The sequence below is a fragment of the Protopterus annectens genome, chromosome 13.part0 (assembly GCF_019279795.1).
Source record: "Protopterus annectens isolate FY-2018-M chromosome 13.part0, PAN1.0, whole genome shotgun sequence".
Lineage (NCBI taxonomy): Eukaryota > Metazoa > Chordata > Ceratodontiformes > Protopteridae > Protopterus > Protopterus annectens.
The window spans coordinates 531,430,616-531,452,076 of NC_056747.1; the positions used below are offsets into that span (position 1 = coordinate 531,430,616).

A 21,461-nucleotide genomic window follows, 5' to 3' on the forward strand; every position below is an offset into this window, starting at 1 on the left:
CTCATCTGAGAGAGTTCTTAGGAAGCATCAAATATTTCCACTGCCTCGAAATCTCTACTTAATAGATCAGCTCTGGGAACAATGCCTCCCATATGTCCTTTGGGAACATACCCACCTTGCAGTAACAAAATTTTGTCACTAACTTCTTCACAGACTCTTTCTAGCTGCTTACTTCCTTTTTGTTAAGCATGATGAAGACTGATATCCTCCACTTCAAAATCATCATCATCTGGATACAGGCTGTCTTGTCAATCACCTAATTGTTTGGTTTAGACTTTTGATCTCTGAAGAATCAGAAAATCCTAGAGTCCTCAGCAATTTCCTCCAATGCAGCACACTACAAATTAAACTAGTTCAGGTATTTAAAAATATTCCCTTTCCCTGCAAGTCTAAGAATTTCTCCTTTCTTGGAGATGCCACATTCTCTATTCATATATTTTACAGTCCGCTCTCACTTCAGAGAAAGGCATTCATTCTGACTTAATGCAGAGGGATGCTGAACACCTCTGCTGCTTTTTCAACTAATAGACTCTACACCCTTACTAGCTGCATCCATTTTACTCAGGGCCTTAATCTGCCCTGTTGGCCACTTCTGATGTTGGGCAGCAGTAGTGTCATCCACAAAAATCTGGCACTATTCCCATGTACGTAGGAAACCAAGTCTCGCATGGTGCACATACACTTTCATGTCTCAAAGACCACTATGCCATCTTGTCCAATGAAAACTCAAATACACGAAAAGAATGGGAAAAAAAAGTGCCCAAATACAAACAAATAACCAAAAAATAAGGCCCAAATACAAACAACCAAAAAACAAGGCCCAAATACAAACAAATAACCAAAAAAATAAGGCCCAAATATAAAGTAACCAAAAAATAAGGCCCAAATACTCAAATACCTTTTTTTTGCTGCACAGGCAGATCATTTACACTACACCCTACCCCAGTCTTGTATCACTTACCTGTAGGATGCAAATGCTTACATAAGGCTCCATGAATCCTGACTGAGCATTAATCATTCTGCTTCAGTAAATGAGCTGTGTAGAGATGCACTGCCCTACCCACTCAAATTACCCTAAAAATACAAGTAGTATTGTCTAAATATGGCCTGTATCCATAAGTACAACATGTAGCAGACATTTCAACCCAAGAGCTCAAGATTAGAGTAGCATTCCAGTAACATGCTCTACAATCCGGTTGTGTCTTTTTATAAGACCACTGACCTACTGTAGGCAACTACTGTTGAAACCTCAGCCATATCCTTTATCTCTTAATTGCTCAATTCCTCTCCATTGTCACTTGACAACCTTTGGGATGTCACAAGAATAATGACGCAACAGTAAACACATTTTTTGCAGTTTCAGAAAGCTTTTTTTTTGTGATTATAAATCTCCTTGCACCAAAATATAGCTAAAATGCTCTCCCATGTTAGTGAGTACTAAGTCCAGAGCATTTGCATTGATAAAGTCCAAGAAACCTCTGAGCTAGCATGTTTGTGGTCGTGTACGATTTTAATTATCCAATCATTGATTGGGAAACAGAGTAAGGTGCTGAGTTGTATGGCAAGTGACCCCAGTAAGTCCAGGTATGCGGTATGCTTTCCCTTTTCATAGTGGGGACCTATAGCTAGCTATGATGTGGTATGGGTCTTTGCCTATAATTAACTGGACTAGGAGTAGCTCAAGAAAGCCAAACTATTTTACCTGTCTCAAGGTGTACTTATCCTCACTGAAGATGTATACACTTCCTACTTGCATGCTCAGTTTGTGGTCTGAACGTATGAGATTTTGTTATGTTGGGAGGTTGGTTACTTTAACACTGCCTAAAAATAGCACAACAGAGGTGGCTAATGCCTTTTCCAGTATCTGAAACCCTACAGGAGATAGAGGTGCAGACCATCTCTGGCAAAGCAGCAAGGCCTGTCGACCATGCTTTCCCATGCTGACAGATATTGGATCCCCTTGGACTGACACCAGAAGCTAAGCCAATTGTTACAGTCGATCATTTTTTGTTTGTACTGTGGTACTATAGTTGGAGAAGGCAGAATGCTGCTTAAGGCTAGGCTTGTACTCGCCTGTGATACAATCTGACAGCTCAGTCATGCCTCTCTCCATATAGTCCAGTGAGATGCATCTCAAGTCATTCACAACCCCCCACACATGGACCATCACAGAGTCATACTGGTACTTGTGGTTGAGTGACCTGACTGATCCTGGCACCCGACCGGCAGCTAACCGTAACTTGCTCCTAATCCAACCTGGCAAGGGAACATCCATGTGTCTCACAATGGAGTCACCTATGATAAACACATTAGGTTTTGTGATATTACACCTTATGGGCTTATTTGTTGAGACTGTGTGTGTGTGTGTGTGTGTGTGTGTGTGTGTGTGTGTGTGTGTGTGTAACTATGTGATGTGGTTGTTTTTTTTGCAACGTTATGTATGTAAGTGGTTTCAGTCTGGGAGGTCTCTGATCTTTTGGTAAGTTACTAAAGAGTACCTCCCACATATGTGGGTTTCTGTGTTGTGCCCTTACTTAGTATGGGAAGTGTGTCTGTGTAATTATGCAATGTGGTTTTTTTTTTTGCAATGTTATGTATGTAAGTGGTTTCTGTTTGGGAGGCCTTTAATCTTTTGGTAAGTTACTACAGAGTACCTCCGCATATGTGGGTTTCTGTGTCGTTTTCTTACTTAGTATGGGAAGTGTATGTGTGCTCGCATGCTGACAACCTGTTTGGCATTTGATTTGTCCTTATGTGAGAGTCTTGCCTCCAATTTTATACTGTAACTACATTTCTCACAAAACATGTTTGTTTCAGGAGTAGGTGGTTGTCAGTATACATAACACAATTGCTACACTGCCTCGGGATCCCATGTCTATCAGGCTGGATAGAGAGATGATGGTAAACTGCCCGCCCAAAATAACAGGCTCTTGTTGCATGTTTTATTAGGGAAGGAAACAGGTTAATTTGTTGGTAGAGCTAAGACTACAAGAGGGACCTATACTTTGTGACAGCTGTTTAGGGAAAACTGAGCTTCTAGGGTTTTGTATCTATACATGGCAATGCTAAATGCCGCTTCACAAAGAGCAGTATCTCGCAAAAGTGAGGTTTAAATATGAGCAAAGGGAAACGAGTTTTAAGCTAACTACCAATCAGGAAAGCACACAATAAGCCTTCCACTAGCAATCCCCCCACTTCACACAGGTTAGATCAGCACGCTTCTGCCACAAGGGTACAGAAAACACCTTAATGTAGAATAGCTGGTCTGAAGCCCAGCTGTAACAAGCCCAGGCAAACTACCTGCAATGGCCCTAAAACTAACAAATATAATGTAATACAGTGCAATTAACTACTTAAAGCAGAAGCAGACAGTGCAGTTTCTTTCTGCAACTGCTGAAGTACGTCACAGTATGTAAGGGAAGTGCAAAAAATACCTTTTGTGTGCTTCCCAGCTCAGACAGATCAGGTAAATGCCTACTGCCACTAGATGAATAATTGTGGTCCTCCTCATGTAAAGGCACAGTAAAGGAGTGCCCGGACTGAAATGCTGAAAGGACAAGCAGAGGCCTTCATGAGATATGAGCTCCACTCCCCTAGTTTACTAGACGAGTGATCCAACCCCTGGGCTGCAAGTGCTTGCACATTTTATGAAGTTTCACAACTGTCTACAAGTTTCTCTAAAACATATTTTTAGACGTAATAAAACCAAGTAACAACAACATTGTTGGTCTGAGGAAGCTCTATGCGAAAGTGCTTACCACATTTTATGGTTCGTTTTGCTTCAATAAAGCGTTTTATGGTAAAGGATTCAGTGACTTTTTTTTGTCTCAGTGACTTTTTTGCAGTGGTCGCTCCTTTGTTGCTTTTACACACACTATATTTTTAGACGTCTAGTACTTCTGCTACCAATAATTTTCGCAACTCGTCAAAACAGGCTCATAACAACCACCTATGAAGTTTAAACACTACTGTTTACATCTCTACTTTTGCTACATCTTCTCTATCAGAATCTCAAATTCAAGAGAGCCATGTGGATGTTCTTTTCTCAAAGATATGGCTGGCAACAATGTCCTGAAGTCAATTTATGTTTGACTCACTTCAGCTGTCTATTTTCATTGTCTATTTTAATTTAATCTACTTATATCTTTTGTTAGTCAGATAAACCTGCAAGGCATGAGTACACCTCTTTTCAGGAGCAGTATACCACAGTATGGTTAAGTGACTTGCTCACAAACAGTAGGTAAACAGACTGACAGCCCTACTTCTTTTCACAAACATCTTACTAAGAAATGAGAATGTTTTAACCACTACTACTGCTTTAATCTTGCACTTTGGCTGAGCAGTTTTCCCTGGAATTATTACTCTATTTGTGGACAGTAAATTATGCCACACCTGAATACAAGTTTTTTTCCATCTAAACCCAGTGCTTGTGGACACAGTGCCAATAACAGCTAGTCCCTAGGATGTGACAAACATTTCTGTATCTGTTAGTGGTTCTTCGTTGAAAAAATATTACACTGCACTAAAGTTTCTTCTACAAACTACTTGTTCAGTTTTGTGTGGGTAAGCTGTTGACCAATGGAATGTGCTTTAATTCTTCTGCCATAGTAATCCAAGGAACTGGAATGAAGCAGATTGCCCAAGGTTGATCAGGTAAAGATGTGCTGTAAATCTTTTGTAGGCAATGAACAAAGCATTATGCACTACTTGAATCCCTCATTATTAACAAGGTACATGTCTTCTCACCCAAACAGGCTTTAGAGATGCAATACAAGAGTGAGATCCAGACATTTAGAATGGTTTCTCCTACATATCCATGCATACTTGCTCAAATTCAGCAGCATCTCTCTCCACAGAAACCGCACATCCCTAGAAATTGTTAAAAAAATACTTCATTATCCTCCCTTAGTAAACATATTATGTATGTGAATCAGTTTATCAGTACCTTTATCCAAATTAAATTTCTCTGCAAGTACTTCAAAAGCTGTCTCCCTATCTCAACCTTAAAGTGAAAAGGAGACTACCAAAGCTTGTCTTTTTAACAAAAGTAACTGCGGTGGTGGTGCTGCGGTAGCGTTGTCACCTCACAGTAAGACGTTGTCCTGTTCGGTTCTCAGCTAAAGCGTCTTCTGTGTGGAGACATGCGTGAATGGGCGTACCTTCGTTGAAGGTTGTGCGTCAGGGCTGGCAACTTGGCACATAAAAATCTACTGCCAATCATTAGCGGACCGGAGTTCCGCTGTGGCGATCCCTAACAGGGAAAAGCCGAAAGACACAACGACAACATCTCTAAACAGGACATCTCATTATTTCCCCTGCTTTCTTTTGCCACCCCCCCCCACACACACACACAGTAAAAAACTAGAGGCACACTAAAACTTGAAACCATCCCTGGCTTCACTTATTACATATAAATCAGTATACACATACAAAACAAAAACATCATTTTGATGACAGAAATTTTACATTAGGACTGTATCAAAATCCAGACTGCAAACTAAAAAACTAATACAAAATGGAACCAACCTAAGCAAAATATTTGCTTCGCCTCCCCAATCAGTCTCCATCTCTCAATTTCTGCATACCATTAAAGGAAACTGCAGCCACAAACTGAAAATGTTATCACGCTATCCTACACTTTGTGCTCTACTAATGAGAAAAGATATGCACGCTTGTATTTAATCCCGATAGTCTCTGCCACACCAATGTATAAGAATCACTTCCAAGTCTTAACTACATTTGTTATACCTCAAAACAGCCATAGACACTGCCACACTGAAATGATTTAGACCATTTACATTGTTCCTCCAATGTAATTTATATCCCAAAATAAAACACAACCTAGACATAAATGGGGATTTTCTTCTGAGTTTAGCTACAATGAAAATGCTATGATGCAAGTCCCTGGCTTCTCAGATCGTCTCTAGAAACTGAGTAGGTGTCTCCTTCTACTGAAACACTCCAATGTGTGCCAAGTATAAAGGTACTAAAAGCCTTGCTTGTTCATAAACAATTACTAGGCTTGCAGTTCAGGGGCCATTGTGGAGCTTAACCCAAATTCCAGTTGCCCTGGAGCACTGTTCAGTTAAGTGACTTGCTAAATGTCACATAGTATACAAATAAGGACTGGAAATCAAACTTAATTCCACAGGAACTACAGCCCATAGCCTTAACAGTCTGCACAAAGCACATTTAAATATTCTGCCATATAAAATCAGCTAATTTTGGAAGCTTTCAAAACTTCCACTTCCTAAGTGATTTCCAGACCTTCTCACACATTCTTGCCTGGGTGTTAAAAATTCCCATGTAAGGCTAGCAGCTCCACTGATTCATCTTTTACTCACATTGAAAACTTCAAAGAGCTGAGAAAACGTAATTTTGTTATTTCATATTATCCGTAACATTTTTAAATTATATGGATAAAAAAAACAATACCTCAATAGCCAAAATTTGATCATGCATACTTGTATAATATTTTCAGGGAACTCATCTTTGTTTTGCACAAAGATTTCTCAAAAAAATTTTTGGGAAAGCATTTCATTTTTTTTGTGACGTGCTTTACAGCACTCCAATAACCTCAGCAAGAAGTCTCAGGATGTAAGCTGAGACTGTTAACCAACACAGTAAACTACAGAAAGTGTCACATTTAGCCAATGCTGTGCAGGCTGACGCACATTCCTTTATCAATGGGCATTAAACTGCATCAATGTGATATTATAGAGAAAGGAAAAAAATCTGGGTAAAGTTAACAATCAAGAGCACAGTTTCCCTTTAAAAGTGAGGGATGGGGAAAAACAACACATTAAAAGAGCAGACGCACAAAAAGTATACAATTTACAATGATGTGTCTAAAACATAATCAAAACTAACTACTTACCAGAAAAGCCTCATTAAATTCAAAAAGGCAAGGAAACTGTTTCATTAACTGATGAACACAGTCTAGCCACTGCAGGAACACTGGGCATTGTTCATGCTGATCTTCCAGATTTTCCTGGTGACCACAGCGATCTCCAAACTTGTGACCAAAATCCAACCACTCTGTTTCCACTAGCACCTGGAAACCCTGGATTAAAAAAGGGGGTGAGGCAAAATATTACACAAACAAGAAAATGCCATTTACAGAAAGTCAGTCAACACAAAATGGAACACTTTCATTGTTTCTCAGACATGATCCAGATTCACGCACAGCACATCAATGACATCTCAATGAACTGAGTAGAGGACAGATCAAAATATACATTACGATGGCAAATGTGAATATATACACTTCTGAACACTAAATTCGTGTACCCAAGGAGCAGAATCAAAAGCCAATCAACTTCCAGAAATCTGTTTCTGTTACAGCTAGATGCAGAGAGAATTTGTTTGTTTGTGTCTTTTGGCTTTTCCTGGTTAGGGGTCGCCACAGCGGAACTCTGGTCCGCTAATGATTGGCAGTAGAGTTTTACATGCTGGCATGCCGGGCCTAACGCACAACCTTCAACGAAGGAACGCCTGGCATGGTGATAGGGAAGGGTTATCTCAGTTTGTGTCTTATTTGAATAACAACTCCTTTGGTATTAATTTTACTGCTAATATTGAGCATTCTAATATTGTGTTTCTGGATGTTAACGTCACCAGACTTTCGGACAATACCTTGGCTACTTCTGTTCATCGCAAATTTCCGGAATACAACACATTATTACATGCTCAGAGCTCCCACCCACGCCACATCATCCGCAACATCCCAAAATCTCAATTTATGAGAATCAGACGGATCTGCTCTTCTGAACAAGAATATTCCAATTCTAGCCTTGACCTATCTAACAGGTTTTTCAAACGTGGCTATAATCCCCAACACCTTTCAAATGTTTTGGAACAAACCAACAGGTTAACACGCACGGAATTGTTGCAATACAAATCAGAGGACAGGGCTTCTTTGGTGCAACAAACTAATCAATCTTTACGGTTAGTTACCACTTATGGCACCAATACTGACCAATTTAGGGATATTATCAACCAGCACTGGGGGATTCTTTTATCACATGAAATCCTTAATAGGATGTTGTCTGATCAATGTTTGCTCTCATATCGAAGAGGACGGAATATGAATTCATATTTCACCCATTACAAAAGATATATTCCCAGCCTTCCACAACAAATGACTCTACTTGGGGATATATTAACAGGCTGTTTTCCTTGTGGTCATTGTACTGCCTGTCAACACATAATATAAACAACAGAATTTACAAGCAAAAACACCTCAAAAATTTTTGACATCAGAATTTTTGCTAACTGCAGTTCGGATTGGGTTGTTTATTTGGCCACATGTACCTGTCCTGCTTTTTACATTGGACAGACATCTAGGCCAGTGAAATTCAGAATAGGTGAACACATGAGTGCTATAAGAAATAAACGCATTACTAATGCATTGTCTAAACACACAATGGAACACCCATCTGCTGTTTTCAAATTTGTAATCATAGATAGGATAGTATCACACAGACGTTTTAAAGCTGGTTGGACAGGAAACTCAACCAAATGGAAAATAAGTGGATCATAAAACTGGGGGGTTTATTTAGACCCGGACTAAACATATCAGAATAGTTAGGATATGATAAACAATACATATATAGGTTTGTAGGACGTACTGACATGATACACTTTAGTGGACATAATTTTCATGTTCCATTAAAAATTTCTTTCAAACATTTTTCTATAATGTTCAATTTGGGACACATTGAATATTATTTATTAAGGGAAATATTTAATTAAAATGTATTATATCTATATTTTTATTTCTCATATTTCCCTTACAATGTTATAAATATATAGGTATATCTATATACACTATGAGATATATATTTTTTAATATATATGTTTCAATGGTTGTTCCTTTTTTCTATATATTTTTTCAAATTTGGAAGTATGTTTTGGTAATAATGGTTCATGTCTCTTTAAGATAAGGAGTATAAATACAGGACCAAAATGGTGGTGAGACTTTTCAACTATTTTGATCTTTTGCATTGACAAAGGCTTGGTTTGAGCCGAAACCGGTTTGCTTCTATAATGGTATATAGCCATTATATTGAGTGTGTAATTTAATTAAAATTTCTTGTCCAGAGCAATCCTTACGTGCTGGCTCGTTTTTTTGGGTACTCTATAATGAGCCTGAGTGATGAGCAGAGGGGAACAATGACCTTTTTAACTGGATGAGAAACTTTTTGTGATGAGATGTGCCATGTAGAAGAATTTCCTGACTACTGTGGTAATGTGATTATAAAAGGAGAGACTACTATTCACCTGTGTCTCAAGGTCTCTTATCACACTTTCGGTGTTAAGTAGACTACCGCCTATGTGGTAGTTCATGGGTACAGAGTTTTTACCAAAAAGGATGACAATGTACTTTTTAACATTGAGCTTGAGGCCATGGCTTTGAAACCAGTCATCTGTCTCAGTGAGGGCCTTTTGTAGGATGTCCACATCGTTAGTAGTTAGTGGAGCATGTCCAACAGCTCTGGGTTTGACATAGCTTTGTATGTTAGGCAGAGATCGCCTCTGAGTAGGCGATATGCGATGGAGAAAAGCTTGAGTTTTTTGAGACTGTCTACGTAGGGCATATGTTTGATGCTGGTAATCCTCTTTGTGAGGTATTTCTGTGGCCTTTCCAGTTGTTGTAGATGTCTTGTGAGGTACATGCCAAAAGGTGTGTTGTACTCTATAATGACTTGAAACAAAAAGTACACGCACGCAGGACAACGTGCATGGCCCCAAAAAAACAATAGTATCCAAAAAAACGAACCAGCACGTAAGGATTGCTCTGGACAAGAAATTTTAATTAAATTACATACTCAATATAATGGCTATATACCATTATATGCAAGACGGAAGACGAAAATACCTGGATACAATAAGAGCTCTACGCCGAATGCTTCTCGCGTTAAAGAGGGCATAGAACCGGCAACTGGGGATGTCGTGGTCTGGGCCTAAACAAGTACACAGTATGAATGGAAGTCTCAGTGTGGTATCTGCTTTCCAGAGACGAGACCATTGTTAACTTTTTAGGACATCAGTTAGTGCAAGAAAACAGGATCCCCAACGGAGTATTTTAGCTTTAGACATTTTCAGCTGTAAATTCAACCACTTGTGAACTGCTTCTGCTACAGACTCCATGGCAAGAAAGACTGATGCAATGGCGTTGGCTGCCTTCCTTTATAGCACTTATGTCAGGCAGCAAGCGACAGCAGCTGATGCAGAAAAACATTGACTTTGGTATTCGGGCCGGCTGAGGGCTATCTCAGCAGGGATAACCCACAGGTGATGACTGCAACAGTGAAACACGAAGAACATCTTATCAGATATAGCAGCAGACCCTCAGTTTTTAGCACTGATACAAAGATAAGCAGACAGGAATAAGCTGAAAGAGATGACTTTAAATAGATGCTGAAATAAATCCATATTGCTAAATTACTATTGGGGTCATTAGTTCTAGGGTCTCAGCAGCAACATCACTATTCCTCTTGGAAAAAAAATTAAAAAAAGTCTTACTATGTTACTCACTTCGGGATAACCCACAAGAATTCTTTCTAATATTGTTTCTACTTTTTACGTCTTTATATTTCAATCAATGCGTATCAAGTCAGTGCATACAAGGACTGCACAAATAAATTATTACCACTATTCACTACTGAAAATATGTTCAACACCATTTATGCAAACACAGTGAAATGACATCTCTGTACCTGCTAATGTGAGCAGTCTTACTTCCACAGGGCATCATATCAAGAAAGACAGAGTCTTGAGCAGTTAAGAATTGTAAAATTGATGGGATTGCACTTTTAATAGTGTTTTCTTCTCCTAAGCAGCAATACACACAAGGCAAGGTGACTGACCCTTGCTTGCCCTCTACCCCCCACCCCAAATGAAAGACTCCCTTTCCATTAAGCTGAACTAGAGACGGTTTCTGTAGTGAAGCTTCCTATATGAAAACACGTGTATACACACACACACACACACACACACACACACACACACACACACACACACACACACACACACACAAAAGGAAGTTGTTTTGTCTGGACCCACTAAGGATGCTCAACTCGCATAGATCCTGCTGTCATACCACTGTAAGAGAAAAAGCTGATGACTATGATAAGAGGTTCCAGAAATTAACCCTAATTGTAAATGGCTGCACAATGCTTAGATTAGCTTTCAAAGCTGAAAACCATACATACAGAGTTACTGAAGGAAGATTGTTGAAGATTGACCATAATGTAGCAACTAAACTGTTGTCAGAACATATGGTAAACTGTGAAAGAAAAAAACAACAGGCTTGGTCGATGAATGAAATGGCAAGTTTCCCAAGAGTACACAACTACACTAGCAGATGTAACTTGGTTTACAAGTGTTGACAGCATATTATACTACTAACATATTAGTCTGATAAAGGACACAGTGCTTTGGATTACAATGACTGGACAAGGAATGCAAGTGGACAATTCCTAAATGGGATTTTCTTAACCTAAACATGTTGCAAAATGGATGCATTAATTGACATTTACAGTGGCCCTTCAAACTCTTGTTAGGTAGGGGCCTCATAATAATCTTATTTGTGTCTACTAATTATTATTTAACAAGAAAAGAAAACTCTGGAAACTGCAGCAATGAACAAATTCACATGCAAGGTTAGAGAGAGAGTCTGAAGGCAGGCATCATATATGTGGTCCAGAAGTGGGGATTTTAATAAAGTAAGGGAATGGAATTCCTAACCGATGAGGGGTGTTACCTGTGACTTATGTGCATCACTAGGTCATCACCACACCTACTCAAGCCCCAACCTAAAGCCATTGAACAATGACCTGGTTATCAAGCAGGAAATTCTTCCTGCTCTCTACCAAAAAAACACTCTGGCCACAAGCAAAAACTTTCAACTGTCCCCCAAGACGGGTAACCCGTCAAACACCCCACCCTGGTTGCTGTAGAATCTGAGCTGCTAATTGAACACCAGTCATCTGGTTCACAGTCAGCTCCATTCATCAATGCCATGGAGCCAGGTCAAAATTATTTTTGGATGGAGTTAATCCCTAAAGACTTCAGATTAAGTGGAAGCTTATTACATAATCTTGTTAGGGGCTGATGGAGAAATTACACATCAACATAACCTTTACAGCCAGAGGTTTTTTTCATAATAAACCTACAACAATTACAAGCAATACACAGGAAACAACATATAAACTGACATCACCCTTCCATGATTCTATGAACAAGACCACCATCTTCAACTTTCACTTATTTGGGAACACTTTCCTATAAAGTCCTTTGATTATCTTAAATACAGGCTGTAAATACAGGCTGCAATCCCCGGGTATAACACTGCACAATCTTAAAGCACACGGGTAGAGAAGAGGGGAATTGGACAGAAAGAAAATACATACTTAACATACCTTTCATGGTTATTAAAGCAATCACACAATATCATCACTATCAGTCATATCAAACATCCTTTTCTAGCAAATCTACTGACATGTTTTAATACTTGTCTCATTTAACAATACAGCATTTTAACAAGGTTGTAACAGTTCCAATCTCTATACTATAATTTAGAAATAGGCTTTACTGCTATCATATTTCACTGCCTAGGTGATCGAAACCCAAATATGCATTTCAGTAAACCTATTTCTTCGTGTTGGTACCTTAGATATTTAACGGTACAATGTTTGTAACAAATTGTAATCCGTTGGCATCCTTCAGGGTAACGTATTTATAATCACATTTTTAAATGTCTAGAACATTGACTTTATTTGTGGAGTTGGGTGCAGACAGATCACTCACTCACACTTCCCCACAGTCATAATAAAATGTGTAGATGCAGTGTAATGCTTGCTCTTCCCAGTCAATTAAACAATTGTACTTCATCAGTCTAAACTTCAAGTTAAAACGCTCACTCTCTATCACAAATAATACATTTATAGTCGGGTTCTCTGCACAGCAAATGAAATGCCATAAAGTCATGTTCCCAACAGTAATGGAGGGAGTCCAAGATGAGCAGCTGCTAAACTGTAACGTCTATGGTTATGATTTGCTATACTGATAATAGGCCTTGCTGCACAGAGTGTAGCACCACACTGAAAGAACCAAATTTATAACTATGCAAATGAATAAATAACTCCCAAACGCTAAAGGTGGTCTGTCACAAAAACAGTCAATATTAGCAGAAAAGAGACAGAAAATCCACCCAAAGATGGCCAATCAACGAAATCCACAAGTGTTCCAATTAAAATGCAGTCCTTTAATACGAATAAAACTTCGACTTGAAAATAAAATGAAAAATAAAAAAGCACAAAACTGTCCCTTGAAGATATCCAATAAGCGCTTTCGACTGTTGTCTTCCTCAGATCGTATAAGACACTAGGGACTTCCATTTCCTTTTATAATATGAAATTCTATACTATTTGACCAATCACCATTGGTGAATACTTGGCAACATCCAATCCTATCTTGTCATCTCAAGATTAATTTGCATATAATCAGCTCTATGCTTCTGTTTCCCGCCTTTACTGAGTATGTAAATTAGATGTTCCTTCATTTTGATTGGATGTATATTATGTTATAGATGATAATGTGAGCAAAGTGAGCATTATTCTTCCATTTTCCTTTAATTCTCAAGACCAGTAACAGGTGGCGCTGTTCTCAATGATGTAGTATCCAAAGTAAATAGAAACATTCATGAACACTCCAAATATTAAATCTTCGAAGAAATTTGTGAATATAACTTTCTATTCATTACAATGCTATGCAGGTATGATGGATCTTTACCTGCATAATCTAAATAATGCCACTTAAAATTATGGAGTAACAATAAGTATCCTTCAACTAAATTAATGATTAAATGAAAAATAAGATCATGCTACCAATGGTTTAACACATGTTTAAGCCACTCTCTGTGACAAAATCAAAGTCTATGCTGTTTTTGTGACAGACCACCTTTAGCGTTTGGGAGTTATTTATTCATTTGCAAGTTGTTTTTTTTCTCCCAATGCTTATGTCTAACGATAACATGAATAGAACAAGGTCTAACCATGCCAGCTTGGATTTTTTACATGGATCTAACCCTGAAGAGACTGGTAATTTTGTGAATCCACTATTAAATCTTCATTTTGATAATAATGAATCCATTATATTGGATGAAGCTGGTGAAGAATGCAATAATGCTGGTTTTGATACCATCTTTCAAGAACTCGAATCTGTGGCATTTAAACTAAAAAGATTAATGTGGCAGAGATACCACTTGGAAGCCTGCATACACTGTCAAGTCATCCCAAGGGGAAGCGAGTCAAATGCATGCCCAGCTATGGCAATCAATATCCAGGACTTTTGGCAAGCTGGCAAGCAATAAATATAGAAACCAGCTTCAAATATATAAGATTACTATTGGATTATTTTAAACCAGAAGAAGAGAGGATTGCTCAGATAATAAAGGATAAACAAAGTGAATTAGAGTCAATGACATTATCCAATCAACAAATTAAGAAGTTAGAGACATTAGAATTTAATCTTAATATATATGAATCTAAGATTAAAGAGCAGAAAATAAAAAAACTAAACAGAGATGTTAATGATTTTAAACAAGGAAGAATCTTTGAATGGCCCAAACAAGGTACATCGAATGAAGAGAGACCACAGTTGATAACCAACAAGAGAAAAGATTTGCCTATGGATAGTAGTTCTAGCTCTAATACCATGCCAGATGAACAACGAAATACATTATTACCACAGGATAATCAAGAAGCTGCAATAAATAATGATAATAATAGTGATATTTCAGGGGTATCAGCTACAGGAACCATACCTAAGAGAAATGGTTCACATTTACCACCTAATACCACCTTACCAATTTTTTTGAAACAACATCAGTTCAGAGGACAACGACTACCAAGTCAAGACCGAAAAAGGAAGAAACCATTCAAGGAGAGGAATCATTGGTAGTTAACCTTTCCAAACATGATATTACACCATCGAAACTCTCAGTTTTACAAAAAGGTTCAACATTCATCCCTTCATTTAAATCATCTCTAGATGAATTTGTCCTGGATGTGAAATATTTCGGATGAAATGTCACCTTAAAGCACATTTTTGGAAATCAAACAACAGATAGGACTATACTGAGGAAACCAAGCACTTTTGTTCCAGTTGGACATCCAGCAGTAGATCTATTTGTAAGACTTTCACTAATGAAGTTGAGAAATTGAGATTAGATCCAGATACTAGACATTATTGCAATGTCACTTCTGAGGAAAAAACAGCTATCTCAAGTTTACAACATAACCATTTGATCTCACTCAGACCAGCTGATAACGGAGGTGCAGCAGTGATGCTGAATATGTCATGGTATGTGAACAAAATGCTGACGATGTTACAGGATTCCAAAACCTATACTGAAGTTTTGCATTTTGAAATAACTAAAGCAATCAACAGGATCAATTCATATTTACAAGATATGGTATTACATAGACAAATAGAAATGAACTTATGAGTTTTTAGTTATTCCTAAACCAACTATTCCAATCATCAATGGTCTGCCAAAAATACATAAGAATTTAACAGACCCTCCCCTACGTCCAATTATCTCAGGACGGGGATGGGCTACTGAAAACTTATTCTTATATGTAGAGAAGGAATTGAAACAGATCTTAAGCTCCTTCACTTCTGTGCTAAGGGATACTGATGATTTTCTAGAAACATTGAATGGTGCTATGAATGATGTAGTTGATAAAGAAGATTTATTACTGACAACTCTAGATATAAACAGTCTTTTCACTAGTATTCCAAATTACATTGGTATTGAGACAGTGAGACAAGCACTTATCAGTACGATCTCAGCCAGTGAAACCAGAACTATTTGTGATATGCTGGAACTAATATTGGAGAACAACTACTTTACTTATGGTAATAGCTGTTATTTACAAAAATGGGGGGTTGCGATGGGCACCCCCTGTGCAAATAGTTATTCCAATTTAGTTCTAGTAGGTTGGGAACAACACTTTGTCCTTAGTAGTAATAATCCGTGGAAAAAATACATCTTATTCTACGGTTGATTTGTAGACGATTTGTTTATCCTATGGAAAGGAGATGGAGAACAATTTACAAGATTTTATACATACTTAGATCAAACTACTTCGCATCTTACATTCTCTTCTGAATATTTAGATCTAACATCAATTTTTTAGATGTTCGTATCAGTTTGAGTGATCAAGACTTCCTGATTTTTGATTTATACAGAAAGAATACTTGAAGAAATCATTACTTACATAGAAGTAGCATGCATCCGAGATATGTAACCAAGATCATGATGAAGAATGAAACAAATAGGATTCACAAACGTTGCAATAGAGAAGAAAATAGAATTAAAGAAATAAATTTCTTGCGTAACAACTTGAAGGCCCGTGGTTATAAGGAGAAAGACCTACAATCCAATGGGAACATAAGACAAAATTATGTTGAATCAAATGATACCTTTTGTGAGATTATCTCTAACATACAGTTCAGATAATGCTCAGATTACTAAGATAATTAATCAATTTTGGCCAATGCTTACACAAGACGCACATCTAAAAGCTATAGCTGGAGAGAGACCTAGATTCTGTTTCAAAAACAAGAAAATATGAAAAGATTATTATGTACTAACATCCAGACACCAAATACAATAATATGACGGAAAGGAACAATAAAATGTGGGAATTGTAATATCTGTTGTGTGATAGATGACAGCAACCATGTCACACATCCGGTTACAGGGAAAGACTATATTTTTAACATCAAAGCAACATGTAAAACCTCGGATGTTGTATATTTAGCTACCTGTGAGGTTTGTACATCATTCTATATAGGAAAAACTAACCAATGCTTCAAAAGAAGGGTACAGAGACATCAACTGGATATTAAGAACAAGGAAATACATAATGCGTTGGCACAACATGTTGTTATTAATAAAAATCACAAGTTTCTATTTAAAGTCATTGATAGAGCTTTCTCTGGTCCATGCAAAGGGGACATTGAGACCTTGACAGAGCTGAAAGAAACAAAATGGATTATTAACCTGAGGGCAGATCAACCCCCTGGTTTAAATAGCATAGTCCAGCTTAAACCTGTTTTAAAGAACAGAAGATCAAAAGTGTAGTTAATCCATTGTGTCATCTATAAATTTACAACTTTAAAGTTAACTGACAAAGACAATACTATGTGAACATCATCTGACTGAGACCAAAGTCATTTTCCAACTTTTGTCAAAGGACATTTCATTACCCGCTTATTGGCCAACACCATCTTCTTCACATCTTTATTAATAAAAGGAATACATCCTTATATTAAGGAATGAAGAGAATATAATGATAGTTATTTTCATATTTAAAAACAGAAAAAGTATATAACAACAAAACTATTGCGCCATCTATGACAAACCTGCAATTTGAATTTTGTCTGATGATAGTAACAAGTGAATTTTACCTGATTACGGCCAAATTTATTCTAGACATTGTTAAAGGATATTATACTGCTTGCTTATCGAACATCATTTTTCTCACAATTTATATATTTTTTATTGGTAAAAGGAATGAACTTTTACATTAATGATTAAATGAAAAATAAGATCATGCTACCAATGGTTTAACACATGTTGAAGCCACTCTCTGTGACAAAATCAAAGTCTTTGCTGTTGTTGAAAGAACTAAAATATTTTAAAAAAGGGAAGTAATTTCCCTCATTTGCTTGAAAGAGATTAGAAAGTGAACAGTTAGTGTTGCTGTTCTATCCACATGTTTTCCTGTTTTTGGCAAGACCCTGGTATTTTAGAGAGGCAGGCATTGGTTGTATTTTTCGAAATGTGATACAATTCAGTTGAAGGATACTTATTTTAACTCCATAATTTAAGTGGCATTATTTTGACTAAGCTGGTATAGATCCATCATACCTGCATAGCATTGTAATGAACAGAAAATTATATTCACAAATTTCTTCGAAGATTTAATATTTGGAGCGTTTATGAATGCTTCTATTTACTTATGGATGCTACATCATTTAGAACAGCGTCACCGGTTATTGGTCTTGAGAATTAAAGGAAAATGGAAGAGTAATACTTACTTTGCGCTCACATTACCATCAATAACACAATATACATTCAATCAAAATGAAGGACTGGAACATCTAATTTACATACTCAATAAAGGCGGGAAACAGAAGCATAGAGTTGATTACATGCAAATTAATCCTGAGATAACAAGATAGGATTGGATGTTGCCTTTTCTTGAAAGAGATTGGAAAGTGAACAGTTAGCGTTGCTGTTCTATCCACACGCTTTTCTGTTTTTGGCAAGACTTTGGTATTTTAGAGATAACATCTGAAACAGGCATTGGTTGTACTTTTTGAAATGTGATATAATTTAGTTGAAGGATACTTATTATAATTCCATAATTTTAAGCGGCATTATTTAGATTATGCAGGTAAAGATCCATCATACCTGCATAGCATTGTAATGAATAGAAAGTTACATTTACAAATTTCTTCGAAGATTTAATATTTGGAGTGTTCATGAATGCTTCTATTTACTTTGGATACTACATCATTGAGAACAGCGCCACCTGTTATTGGTCTTGAGAATTAAATGAAAATGGAAGAATAATACTCACTTTGCTCACATTATCATCAATAACATAATATACATCCAATCAAAATGAAGGACTGGAACATCTAATTTACATACTCAATAAAGGCGGGAAACAGAAGCATAGAGCTGATTATATGCAAATTAATCTTGAGATAACAAGATAGGATTGGATGTTGCCAAGTATTCACCAATGGTGATTGGTCAAATAGTAAAGAATTTCATATATAAAAGGCAATGGAAGTCCCTGGTGTCTTATACGACCTGAGGAAGACAACAGTCAAAAGCACTTATCGGATATCTTCAAGGGACAGTTTTGAGCTTTTTTATTTTTCATTTTATTTTCAAGGCAAAATTTTATTCGTATTAAAGGACTACATTTTAATTGGAACACTTGTTGATTGGCCATCCTTGGGTGGATTTTCTGTCTTTTTTCTGCTAAAATTTATAACTATAGCTTAAAAACAAAACACGCAAACATGGCTCCCAGTACTCTGATTTTTCATACAACACACTACACTTCAAAACGGTGAGAAAAGTTAGTCCAAATTAAAAATTTTATGAACTGAAACTTACCTCAATTGTCCTATAAAACGGGTCCAGTAAAAGCTTTGCCAGAGCAACAATCTGTGGAGTCCTATCCCAGCCATCTGAGCAGTGGACTAGAACTGGACGGCCTTCTCGATCAACTGCATTTGATACTAAGGTGGCAGCTTTTAACATAATGGAGAGGTGCTGCAACCACTTTGTACCCTCAAGAGTTGACAGCCAACTGGAGAGCAAACAAAATATAGCAGATGAGAACTCTAAAAAACAAAAGGCAGCTCCTTAACCTTTTTGAAATGCAAGTAATTAAGTAAATTTGAGTTTATTTTTTTGTTTTAATTTTCAGTCTAGAGACAGCTGTGTGTATGTGTGTGGGGGGGTACATGTACACACACAGACTTTAATCTTGAAAAAAACTAGCATTCTTTGAATACTATGAATTTCTTACTAGCAATGATGCATGAAATAAGGTGTTGCTTTATCAAAGGCAAACCGTACTTTATTTCAACATCAAAACATATAGCAATTTTCTACAACGTAAACACTTCCACATTCTGCAGTTTTATCTTCTTTAATTACAGCACCATTTCATTCATTTTAGAAGATCATATTTATTTTTTCAAAAAACCTTTACCTACATTTGCATAAAAATATACACGCAATATGGAATCACAAACAGGCACTTAAAAATAAAGAATGGATTAATAACAAAATGAAATGTAAAAGCAGAAGAAAAACAGATGGTGTTTATAACTATGACAGCCTCCCACTTTCAGAGGTTTACAAAACAATAAGGCATTAAAGTGTCTCATATTATAATATGCCAAGATAACGGAGTTTAAACACATTCTGAAATGTTTAAAAGAACTGAGAGAACACAAGAACTTAAGCCAGATTACAAAGATTCAACTGAAACAATTTGATAAACAAAGATACTACAGTTGTGCAATGTACTCACTTAACATACCATGTCTTCAACAACAGTAGCCCAAGGCAAGTGGAGAAAAACTAGGGCAATTACACAAGGCTGGCAGTCTTGTAGCTGACCTCTCTCACTCCAAGTTCCTGAAAATTTGACTCTGGTTTTAAAGTATGACCATTCTGTAAATGTATACCATTTGCCTTTCCAGTGGAATGGCCCCTACTACATGGAACAGGGCTGCCATAAGACACATATTCAACTTTGTTTAGCTTACCCCTTATAAATCTTATCCTGCCACACTTCTTCCCCTTCTACATAAAATACTTGAAAGCTTGACTACACAGCAGCTTCAAAAATATGCTAAATACAGTACAATAGCTAATGAACAACCAGACTGCCATTAGTGATACAATGTTATGTCTGCTACCTGGTCCTTCATGGACAATACCTACAAGAACTTTCCAAAGCGCACCATGAGTCACTTCTATTCCACCACTACCTTCAGGTCAGCAGATCGCGGTCTAATGTTAGGTGTGCCTGCTAGTACTTGTCTCTCTGAAAGCCAGGTGTACACAGTTTGAAACAAGAAAAATGTCTTACACTACAATGCTGGAATAAAAACACTACCTCGCTAGTTTAGCAACTTGGCGTTCCCTTTCTCCCTCAACAGTCACCATACTGACAATAGTGGTCTCTTGGTCATGTGCTCATGACTTTGCCATCATTTGTGACTCTTCCCTCTTAATTCCACTGTCAAAAGCTCACAGGGAAACTTCACAGAGATTACATTTAGTCTGAGAAGAAACTATGCTTAACAATATTATTAACTGAACTAATAATAAACATGTGCTGAAGCAGTAGGCTACCCAGTCTTTAAGTGTGCACACATTCAAACATCTGGAAAGGTCATTTAAATGCTGTTCCTTGTAAACAACAGAAGGCAAAAACTACTGTAAAGTATCCTCATTTCAGTGCAAGCAATGAAGCAGCACACACCATTAAAATGCCACTGTTAAATACTAACTGCATACCTTGATGGCTTTTTCTTGACACACGATGCTCAGCATTTTATGAGAGAATGCAAGTTTCCTTGTGCTTCTGTATTAGTATCTACCACTGGTTTAAATATCCTTAGGAGCCCAACAGAAAAAGCAGTACGAAAAAAATGGCTCCACATGGAGTCAGTTCAAAAGTCAGACATCCACAAAAGAAATAATTGCATAGCCCAATAGTATTTTTGATGATTAGGACCTTCAATTTAAGACCTGTTCTACAAACTCCTGAAATCAAGCACTGAAAAGTCATCAAAATTGGAAATAATGTGAAATATTCTGTCCCCTTTACACGTCACTAAAC

The 21,461-nt window shown here is 37.2% G+C and overlaps 1 protein-coding gene across 1 annotated transcript in view; it reads right to left on the minus strand.

Annotated features, from left to right (window-relative positions):
• The window catches only part of MTMR4 (myotubularin related protein 4), a 1,011,266-nt gene that overhangs the window by 196,299 nt on the left and 793,506 nt on the right, over positions 1 to 21,461 (minus strand). Inside the window, exons 15-16 of the mRNA XM_044054156.1 lie at positions 19,214 to 19,409; positions 6,878 to 7,063 (exon numbers count right to left, since the gene is read on the minus strand). Of these exons, the coding sequence (XP_043910091.1) occupies positions 6,878 to 7,063; positions 19,214 to 19,409 (382 nt within the window). The remainder of the gene's footprint in view (positions 1 to 6,877; positions 7,064 to 19,213; positions 19,410 to 21,461) is intronic.